Raw genomic sequence first — 11,571 nt, 5'->3', positions numbered from 1 at the left:
AGTATTTCATTGTTACTGGTATTTCGACACCAGTAAACTTTTTTTTTTAAAATCTAGTTAAAAAAAATATCTAACCTTTAATTCGAGTACATCTAATCAGTAGGGACAAAATAACTGTTTCATGTCTCATGTTTTTTTCCCCCAATGTTTCTGTATTGTCGTCGCAGCTAAAGTGTAAATTTGTTTGCTTTGTGTCTGGACAAAAACAACAATCATGGGAATGTCGTATTCCTCAAATGGGAACCATCGTAACACCAACAATTGTGACATACAAAACAAAATAATAAAAAAATACAAACATTACCACGAGCGATGAGGAAAAACAAGAATATTGAAATAAGCGTCACAATAAGCATAATTAGACCAAATACACCTCAATGGGAAATGTAATTAAAACATTTTTTTTCTGGATAAAGTAATGCTTTAGGTGTCTGAAATGCTAATTGTGAATAGGAAGGATATTGCTCTCAGAATCTCAAGAATTTATTTATTTGAATTTGTTTTAAAAAGCCTCCCTTGCTACTAAATGTTACAACAGCTTGCCATATAGATTGGGATTTTCTTCTTAAGAATTTATAGCGAATGTTTTTAATTTAACTTGTAAGAATGTCATTTTAACAACGTGGATTGCTATTGCTGCCGTCAAAAATAGATGTGTTTTTTGTTTGTTTGTTTTTTCGAACATGTCCTTCGGTACCATTAATTAAAGTTAACTGGGTTTCTCTATTGCAGGTGTAGTAACAGTGTTTCACCAGTAAGAAGCGCATGAAGCCTGTAGTCACTAGTTATATTCCACCTTTTCACATAAACTGAGAGAAACGGGCACAGTAAGGAATGTATTATAGAATAAAATAAAAACGCAAATTAGAGAGAAATTAGTTGCTTAGAAATCTTCTTAATATTAAATTAAAACTAAGGGAATCACTTCATAAAGATAGTTTGGGAATGTTTTCACAGTTTTGAAAGAAGAAGATGGAGTAGTGGTAATAGTGGTAGCAGGAGTAGTTAGAGGTGGGCGGACTGATATAAAATATCAATAATATCAAGACTGTATCAGTATTGGACAAACAAGATTGATTCTTTAGCTTTAGATTCCCTCTTGAAATTTTCTTTTGTATTGTAGTTTCTCATGTCTACCACAAAGCAGATTTTGTTTGGATTCTACTTAAGATTTGAACAAAAATAATTCAAAGGAAATACTACAAAAAGGTCAGGAGCTTGATAACACATCAAACCTCACTAAAAATTATCTGCAATTTGGTCAATATGGGCCCTGTATATCAGATTGATACTAAAAAATGCAGCATCGCACGCCTCTGGTAGTAGTAAAGAAGGTGTGAAACAGTTCCCGTCCAATCATTTGTATCTAGTTTATCAAGTGAAAAACATGATGTAAGAGTATTTAAAGATGCTGAAGTTTACTAAGAAAATAATATTTGCTATCACCCTGAAGACACTCTGCACATCCTGAAACTTGACTGTGGCAGCATCATGATATGGGGATGCTGTTCTTCAGCAAGGACAGGGAAAGTTGGCTCGGATAGAGATAATGTTAAACACCGGGTGATCTTGGAGGAAAATCTGCATGGATGGGGCTGAAGTCACTTTATTGTAGGTTAAAGGCCCTACCTCTACACATGAAACCAGAGCTACAATAGAATGGTTTTAGATCATAGCATAGAGTAGGGCAAAGTTACCAAAACAGATATTAAGGCCCCAAACGAGGAGGCATAAACAGATCATGACATTGATGCAAAAAGACAAAGGAGGGAAAAGCCCCGATTTCCTAGTCAGATGTTACTGACTAGGTCAGAGAGCAACTTTGTTACAGCAACAAATATCACAAAACATTGCAATTTAAAGTACAGTATGAAACAATTCAATTATTGACATTGAAATTGGAATCAGGTATTTTAAAAGAATGGAGGCATAGATTAAAAGTTTCACCTGTATAGCCCTGGATTTAGACTTTTGAACTTACAGTCGAACTGATAAATCTCACTGTAGATAAGTAAAGCGTTGTTTGTGACTGAGTAAACACAGTGTTATTTGGACTATTCTGTCCGAGGTCCCAAGTACTCTGCAGACTTCCAGCTTCAGTACTACAAAGTGACCGAGTTGGTCATGACGTTCTGGATGATGCAGATGAATTTGATTTGGGTGTTTTGCTTCAAGTCAAAGTTCCCTGATCTCTTTTTGAAACTGTCTTTCCCTTACACTTTAGTCCTCAGGTGGTTACGGTGTGATGTTGTCTCCTGTCCAAAATAATCTACTTAATTTTATTAATATCACTTCGGTAACATCTGAACCTTTGGGCAGGATGGTGTTTATATGTGCCACCAGAGTCTTTTGTTAAAAACGTTCAGAGGAAACTGTAGCTTTTGTTGTCTCAAGAGGATTTCTAGTGTTAGAAAGAAGACAAATGTATGCACCTTAATGATGAAAATAATCTCTTAAACTAGAGAACTGATTGTGCAGAATGTTTGCAGATCACAGTTTTTTTCATTCTTAATGCTTTGATAAGTCATATCAGGGGTGGGGGGAATGATGTGTTAGAATATATATATATATATATATATATATATATATATATATATATATATATATATATATATATATATATATATATATATATATATATATATATATATATATATATATATATATATATATATATATATATATGTACTGTGCGTGTGTGTGTGTGTGTTTTCATGAAACATAAACTGTCAAACAGATCACAGTTTTTTCATTCTTAATGCTTTGATAAGTCATATCAGGGGAAGGGGGGGAATGATGTGTTCGATTGTGCGGGGATCAGGAAGTGGAGGGGATCTCAGAAGGAGAGTCTCCCCCATGGAGCCATTCATTCACGAACCATCACTGCCAGTGGCAGTCAGCTGCAGGCACACAGTGCAAAGATCCGCTGGCGGTTGCTTCCTGGCAAAAACAGCTGCTCTGCTCCACTGTTTCCACATGCTTAGTCAGTATGAGGAATTGCTGCAAAGGCAATGACTTCTTTACATGGATGACATTTTTCCAGTTCCACGAACTAAATGTGATTTCTAATGCATTATAACTAGGATTGAATTGGATTGTTTTAAAATTGAATTTGACTTAAATGATCAAAGTGTGTGTTTTTGGATACTGGTTGAACTTGTTGGGTCTGGAAGAAATGCTTTGAGATGACATTTATTGTTAATTAATGCTGTACAAACACACTTTATTTAAACAAATAAATAACTGAATTACTGAAATTTTTATTGGAATTTTTGCAAACATTCACTTTTTGTTTTGTGTCAGTGATGCAGCTATCTTTTTAATTATCTTCTCTTAAAAACATAGATGAGACAAGTTCTGAATTTTAACTGAAACTTATGTTAAGGGCCCTTTCAGGGTTGGGGCCCTGGACTCATGAGGCCTGCAGGGCCTCTGGAGCAGACAAGCTGTTTTCCATTCAGACTGGAACAAACAGAGGGCGTGGTGGAGCACAATCGTCTCCATTCGGCGGCGGCAATTCGGGAGAAAGGGCTGATATAAATAAAGAAACGCAATGCACGGCCTGTGAGGGAGAAAACATCGTGCACAAAGTGAGCAGGGCCTGCAGAGGGTCCGGACTCGGCGTTCAGGCCCGAGCAGGGAGAGCAACGAGGCGACAAAATAAAAAACCACGTGATCCAAAATGGGCAGTCCTCTGACGGTGCTGAAAAAAGCCATTTTCTGGCGCCGCTGCACAATTCTGCCCAAGTGCAAATAATTTCACCTGGAGTCCGGCTGGGAGCAGAGAGGGGGAACTTTGATGTCTGATCAGGTAGGAACACAAGCGCCGCTCTCCGCTTTCTCTTTTTCTGTCGGGAGCTCTTTGCGCCGCTGTTTGCGGAGGAGCACGCAGAGTTTGCACGGTGTCACATTTTCAGGAGCCTCTTGTTCGCTCTCCTGATTCAGCCCTGTCAGTGAATTTAAGATGGCTGCTTTGTGTACCAGTGTGATTCTGCAGCCCCCTCGGTGTCGGTGCTCTCCCTCTGGATGTGCCGGGCCCCCGGCCGCGCACCCGCCCGCCCGCCTGCCTGCTCAGACGGGCAGAGAACGGCGGAGCTCCGGGGAAATGGAGTCGCTCTTTGTTGGCCGAGGGGGAGTCGGGAGCTTGGTGCACAAGACGAGGCCACACAGAGGGTGATTCAATAGCTGGCCGCTGCGTGTTGCTGCCCTCAGAGGGGGGTATTAATCGCAGCAGCGTGCAGTAAAGAGTTGTTTTAGGTCTGTTTGTTGTGGTTTCACAAGGTGCTGTCCCAAGGACGAGCTGTACACAAATTGTCTTGCCCGAGAGCAGCAGCGGTGCGAGAGATAACCAAATCAAACACATTCACATTTCGGGTGCTTCTGCCCCTCCACCCCCTATACCCCCGCAGATCTGTCCAGATGGATAAAATGCAGCCGAACCGGGTCAAAATCACAGATCTGAACCCGCTGCTCACATGTCCGCTGTGCGCCGGCTACCTGATTGATGCTACAACCATCGTAGAGTGTCTGCACTCCTGTAAGTTCCCTCTGATAAAGGCTTCATCATACCTGCATGCACTGAGATTTGGTAAACCGCACATACGCATGCCATGCCTGTCTGCTGAGATTGTTTTGTTTTTAGTAAGGCTTCCATATTACATGGACAGATGTGGACAATGTTTTGCTTGTGGGTGCAAAAACAGTCCTTAAAATAAATGTAGTTTTTAATAGCAGTTTCAAAATGCAGAAAACCCAACTATTAATTTTAATACATTTATCTACTAAGAGAAAATCCGGAATTGTGGATGTTTAAATTAATTAATTTTTTTTTCATAAAATAAGGTCGGATTGAAGGTTGAAAGCACTTTTGCCTCGCAAACAAATTTAAACATCATGTGTGGGTTCTCTCCAGGTATTCCAGCTTCCTCCCACGGCCCAAAAATATACACCTTAACTGGTTTCTCTAAATTGCCCTTAGAAGTGTGTGTGCGTATGTGTGTTGCCCTGTGATGAACTGGCAACCCGTTCTACCAAATATTCTGTTAAAGTAGTCCTTTGTTGTGATATTGCACACACGGATATTGTGATGATGATTAAAATTCAGCATGTTCTGCAGCTCTAATGTATAATTTTCCGCTTTCCTGAGCTATAAATATTTTACAACATTTCTGAGCCCCTGGCCTCTAGTGTGTTGGAGGCTCGTCTTTATCTTGCCACCTGAAATGATGGGAATGATGGTAAAAAGAGGGATGGAAATGTTGCGTTGCAAAGATTGGCATCTTGGAGTCGTCAGATATCGTTAGATGCTAACCGGGTGTTTGGGAACCAAACCGTAGCTAAGCCTTTTCTGTCCTACAATCCTAAATATAAACATCTGGAGTTGTGATATTCAAACATTTAACTTTTGCTGAATGTTACGATGATTTCAGTAAGATTAGGTGACTTTTCCCTGACCCGTTTTCTTCATTTTCCTTCATCACAACACCCCAACCTTTATAGGCCTTTTGCATCACAACAAATAAGCATAAAGTGAGGGGATTAAAGACAGGGAAGGGCCATTAAAGATAATATGCATTTTATTAGCATGTAGAAGTTGCATTTTTGATACTTGAAATATTGTATTATTTTAAATACTGCATCCAAGAAATATATGGCAGGGCTCTGGACCATCTTCACACCGGTGTGCCATACTTCTTTTTAACATTGCAGATTTACAGGTTCACTTTTTTTTCCAAAAAATCCCTGTCATATTAACCCATAAATGATCAATTAACATTCTAGTAACCATAAAGTTCTTTATTTTAAGCAGAATTACTGTCAAAGTGTTTAGAAAGCTTTGAGCTGAAATTGTAACAAATCAAGGTAAATAAAATAGAAAATCTAAATTAGATGCTTTAAGGGCTAAACATCTTATGACGATATCAGATTAAACATTTCGTAACATTCAACATAAACATTTCAAGTACAGGGAGCCATTTCTCCCTGTAATTTCACTGTGTCAAAAGCCTTCAAAATTTCAGGAGTCATTAGACTTTATAGGAAGTGTTTGTCAACTAAAGAACAAGAATAATTCCCATCCTCAATCTGCAAGAGATTATGGTTATGGCACGGAGGACATCCAGCCTGAATGGCTCTACGCTCTTTGGCAAAGAAAAATGACAAACCTATTTCTAACTGCTGACCAATGTTTTGCAGGTTTCACTGGTATTCTAAGTGTTTTAAGATTGATAAAACTTTGTCTATTGGTTGAGAAGCAGATAAAATGTTTTGACATGCCATTTTAATATCATAAAAAACAAGAAAATACAAGACAGCATGTAAAATGAAGCCTTGTTTTCGCTCATTAACTGAACATTGTTTTATCTCTTATCCTTTTCTAGTCTGTAAAACATGCATTGTTGCCTTCCTCGAAACAAATAAGTTCTGTCCTCGCTGTGACGTCCAAGTGCACAAGACATGTCCACAGCTAAGCATCAGGTAAACCAGTCTTTTATTTATTGTAATCCTATATGCCTGTTTGACAGCATTCTCTGATTAAACCTTTTTATTTTTCAGAGCGGACAAAACTCTGCAAGATATAGTTTATAAGCTGGTTCCAGGGCTCTTCAAAGGTAAAATTGTTCAACCTCAGGCCAGCTGCTGGTTCTTGTATGTTTTGTTCAACTTCATAATAGAGGCGCGTTTCTATTCTGAAACCTAGACGAGATGAAAAGGAGGCGAGACTTCTACGCAGAGAACCGGGAGCTGGAACCGGGTGAAGTGGTAGAAACGTTTAACATCGCAGAAGATGAAATAATCAGTCTGTCCATACAGTTCTACGAGAGGAACCGGTGAGTCGGAGATTTACAGAAAGATTAGAAAACTTTATAGACGAGCCTGGAGGAGCCTTGAATCATGAAAATTAAAGTGTGTACTGCCTCTGCAGCTGTTCAACCATTTTTTTTTTGTAAAAATCCTTTTTTGTACTTACCTGCAGAAGCAATGAAAGGCAGCGATCGGAGATGGAAGGAGACAAGGTACAGATAATTACCACCACACATTCGGCCATCTTAATTCCATTTTCTGTCCCTCATCCGATTAATGCTCTTCCTCTGCGCCGTTCTTTGTTCCCAGTCCAATGGGAAACGCTTCTTGCAGTGCCCAGCAGCTATGTCTGTCATGCACTTAGCGAAGTTCCTCCGGAGCAAGATGGATATACCAAACAACTACCGGGTAACTGGACTCACACACTGTGCTGTTTAGACTCTGCAGAATCTAAGAAGGGGTTAGTGGCTCCCTCTGTTTTTTGTAGCATTTGAAAATTTGCAGCCTTTTTCCCAGTTGCTATGCTATGCTACAGAGATGGCTGCTGCCATTGTTCAGTTGGATATCCACTGTAGAGTGGCTAGTCGCAATCCTTAGCATTTAAAGAACTTGACCAACACGTTTTTAATGTTTTTTTTGTTTTTTTTTTCAAAACTTTGTTCAGGCATCGCTCAGTAGAAAATTCTGAGGGTTGTATCATCTGGTTTCCTGGTATTTGCATATAAAATGTAAAAGGTAACAGTAATAGGACTGCACAATATATTGTAAATTTATCAGCACAGTGTCACTGTATTCACAGTTCAATTCACCATAAGGATATTTTAGGTGGTAAAGTTGGTGATAGACTGAGTTGTTTCATTGTCAAAATGTATGACTTTGGCCAGAAGCAACTTGCTCAATAAAAACTAATTGTTGAGATGAAAATAATACATCTGACATTTTGACCTAGTCTCTGGATAGACTACTCATGATGTCGTTATTTATTTCGAACATGAAAGGAATATTGTGCACCTATAACTTCAAACTTGATCTGATTTGCTATTAATTTAAACAGAACAGCCAAAGAAAACCCCAGCAATAATTAAACACCATTTTTGCAATTATTTTAAAAAGGTTTATTTGTTGTTTTCTGATATTTTAACTATTAATGTGTAAAATGTGGAATATCTGAAATGCCTCTAAATTTACCAGGAACCTAAACAAGTTTACTGTGGAAAATAATTATGAATTATTCCTTTTTGCTCTTAATGGAGCGACACTGCGAGGAGTGTTGTCTCAGTGAGAATTTCCTTTGATGGGCAGAATGCTTCAGTTTACTGTCCATTGTTGAGGACCCATTTTTGTCCAAGCTTTAACCTCCTGGCTGATGTCTTAAGATGTTGCCTCAATATTTAAGTGCTGCTGATGATCTTCAAATAATCAGGACACGTTTCTACTACGAGAGTTGTGTATAGTACACCGATTATATTACCGACTGTAGTACGATGGTATGCATGTGTGTCAGATTTGGCGAGATCATCTGGTGAGTATGGTTTGGGCAGATGGCCGAATCCTGTTTAAGTCGCAGCAAAGTGTGACCAGATTAAGCTGTTCTACACCTGTATGTGGTTCTGTCTGACTGAAACAGACTGAAAGATGCATAAACTTATTTCTTAGACAGAAAAGGGAACTAGTTGTGTTTAATCAGTATATTTTGAGTACAATAAGAAATATTTCATACATTTTGTTTTGGAAATGAACCTTCTTATTTGACTTAATTACATTTTTGTAAGCATTTTCAACATGAAACAAATATGAATATATATTTTCAGCCTTAAAACTTGACTATAACACCTACAGGTACTTTATTTAGCACAACGTTATGACCAGCAGAGGCTCAAAGGGGGAGAGTGACTGTAGAATCAGGCCTGGATTTCATTGAAGTAACTTCTAATTTAGTTAAGAATTAGAAGCCTCCTCTGGGAGGCTTCTAATTGGCTGATGGCCAGGAAGCCAACTTCAGCACCTTCTTATTTTTATTATTTAAGGAGCAAATGGCTGACACTGAACTCTGTAAATGCTCTCTAGTGGAATTTTTAGAATGTTACACAAAAACTGCTTAGAAAAACAAGAGTCTGGAAAAGTACAATGTTTTGAAATGGAAAATTTGTTGGAAGCCATTTTTTTTTGGTTGCAGTGATGTCAGTATTGACACGATGATCCAGTATATGGAGGCCTGGTGACCGTTAATGTCGGTATGTCATGATTGTGACCTTGTTGATTGTCTTACTGTGTGTGACAGGTGGAGGTGCTGTATGGGGATGAGCCATTGAAGGACTATTACACACTAATGGATATCGCCTACTTCTACGAGTGGAGAAGAGTAAGTGACAAATTCTGTACATTTAAGAAATATCTGACGAATGCTCTGAATTTGAAACGCGCTCTTTCCTTGCAAAGTATTACCAGCGTAGTAATTCAGAGAACTTTTTCACGTTTTCTCATGTTGCAGTCATGCATCTCAAAGTGCTCTTCTTATAGTGCAACTCAAAAGGTGTCGTGAAAGGAAAATGAAGCAGGGCTGCTAAGCTTTTATTATCTATCTGAAAGGTCAGCAGACTTCAAAAGTCATCTAATTAATAAACAAATTCAGCCTGTGTGTAATTGAATAACAACATCTTTTCTGTAAAATCCTTAGAGGTTTGCTAGAGAACATTAGTGAACAAACAGCATCACAAAGACCGAGGAACACAGCAGACGGATCAGGCAGAAAGTTGTAGAGAAATTTAAAGGAGGGTTAGGTTAAAAAAAAAAATCTTTGAGCTGTTGGAGAGGATTAGATATATGATCTTTGGAAAGTAGAATGAAGAAAGAAAATGTTGAAAGTCAGAAATAGCTTTTGTTTTTTGCCCCAACAGGGGAAAGTGGTAAAAATGTATAGGAAGATAAATAAAGCTACATTCAGAAGAGAACCTGTTGGAGGCTGCAAAGACTTTGGATTGAAGTACACGTTGCTCTCCAGCAGGGAGTGTTGTTTAGCTCAAAGATTTATTTTGATATTTTAATGGCCCTGTCCACACCTGCATTTAATTAAGAAATGGAAAATTGGCAAAAATTTAAATCTCTCACTGTATTAGGTAGATTCTTACCCACAACGACTTCTAGCTTTAATTTCACCATAAGGTGCTTGACTATCTGAAAGCAGATTTCAGAAAGAGCAGGAGGTTTTTAAGCAAGAGGCCCAATTTCTAGGTGTTAAAGTAAAAATTCTTCCAAGTCATATTTGAAATATTCAGCATTTTTTATAACAACTGAAGGTAACATAGTTACTTGATTGTGCTGTAAAATGGCACTATGTGCCTAGAAAATACATAATACTTCCCCAATAATTCAGATTATTCAGATTACCTTTAGGAAACGTGAAGGTCTCCTCAGCATCAAACTGTATGCTCTTGTGTAATTCCACACAGACCGGACCTATCCCCTTGCAGTACCTGGTCAAACCCACCCGGAAACGCAGGAGGCCTTTGCAGTCCGCCGCCCAGGGCAACTCTGACGGCGTCAACACCAGCCCGACGTCGGAGAGCGACTCTCAGAGCGACAAACTCCACAGTCCTGCCGCAGTCCAGCCGCCCAGAGCCCCCTCCCAGACGAGTGCCGCTTCCCACAACGCTTCCCCCGCCATCCAAAGCCCCAATGGCACCACGGTACCCAACAGCACTCAGCGACACGCGCTGTCCTCCAAACAGGGCTCCAGCAGCCGGAAGGTGACCGTCAACGGCACGAGCTCCGGGGCCAGCAAAGAGGAGGCACGGGGCGGCGACAAAAGCGGTGCGCCTCCAACGACTTAACCCCCACGGGGCGGCGGGGGAGGACAGTGATATTTAAGCTGCTCCCTGTTTTGATTTCTCCAAGTAGCCGACAGAGGCCCGAGCTTTCATCCTTCTGGACAGGCAGGAGGCGGATTGCCGTTATCTTTCAGCTGGAAAGACTGAGACATGCAGCCAAATAGACTCTTGTATGTGCGTGTTTGTGTGGTAGAGTAGAGCCGTGCACACATACAAACTGTACAGGATGTATCAAATGTGAGCATGTGTGCATACATATGTATAAACTTATCTTTTATACAAGATATCGTAACCGTTTTTGTATCGTATATGCAGTGACTCCGTTTCATTTCCACAGACGTCCACTTGGCTTCCACGGCAGAATCATCAAAGCTTTTTGTGGTGCGAGTCGCTGCATACAGTTGGATGTTGAAGGAAAAAAGAAAAAAAAAGACAAGCTAATTCTCGCCTTTTTAAAGAGTTTCTCTGAAAGTGTCTGATATAAGCAACGCCTCATCGGGTAGCGTGTACATTTATGGAAAACCATTGATGCACTTTGTGAAGGTCCAGTCACGGAAGCTGGCGGGTATTTTCTCAGCAGGAGAATCTCCAGCCGTATTTTCACACTCAAGTCCAAGCACTACCACACTGACGGGCAACGTGTTCGTCAGCACGCTGTCCCTGCTCAAAGAACTGAGTGAAAAAGAAGGGATTTTGGAAATTTGCCATGTATGTTGTTCCGTACATTTCAACATTCCCTTTTTGTTGCTTTTCAACAGATTCTTTTTTTTTTAAATCAGCCATATGTGCATGTTTTAGGTCAATAAAATGTTTACTTACTAGGTTTTTCTGACCTGAGCCTCCTGTTTAATTTTCTCTGTTCATGACTTTCAGGGTCATTTTCTCCATTCAGAGGAAATTTCTGATTTGTAATATGAATGTAAATACTGAGTATAATGTA

The 11,571-nt window shown here is 39.6% G+C and overlaps 1 protein-coding gene across 1 annotated transcript; it reads left to right on the top strand.

The window, feature by feature from the left end:
- Positions 1-3,502: 3,502 nt before the first annotated feature.
- Positions 3,503-11,461, top strand: pcgf2 (polycomb group ring finger 2). The gene is made up of 9 exons (XM_005803042.3): positions 3,503-3,811; positions 4,410-4,537; positions 6,381-6,477; positions 6,556-6,611; positions 6,701-6,830; positions 6,977-7,016; positions 7,114-7,212; positions 9,086-9,166; positions 10,254-11,461. The coding sequence occupies exons 2-9, from the start codon at positions 4,420-4,422 to the stop codon at positions 10,632-10,634; spliced, it is 1,002 nt and encodes a 333-aa protein (XP_005803099.1). The 5' UTR covers positions 3,503-3,811; positions 4,410-4,419; the 3' UTR covers positions 10,635-11,461.
- The last annotated feature ends 110 nt before the right edge of the window (positions 11,462-11,571 follow it).

Source organism: Xiphophorus maculatus, chromosome 5 (genome assembly GCF_002775205.1).
Source record: "Xiphophorus maculatus strain JP 163 A chromosome 5, X_maculatus-5.0-male, whole genome shotgun sequence".
Taxonomy (NCBI): Eukaryota; Metazoa; Chordata; class Actinopteri; order Cyprinodontiformes; family Poeciliidae; genus Xiphophorus; species Xiphophorus maculatus.
Note: the sequence above shows the minus strand (reverse complement) of the source record. Positions and strands in the feature narration are given on the sequence as shown.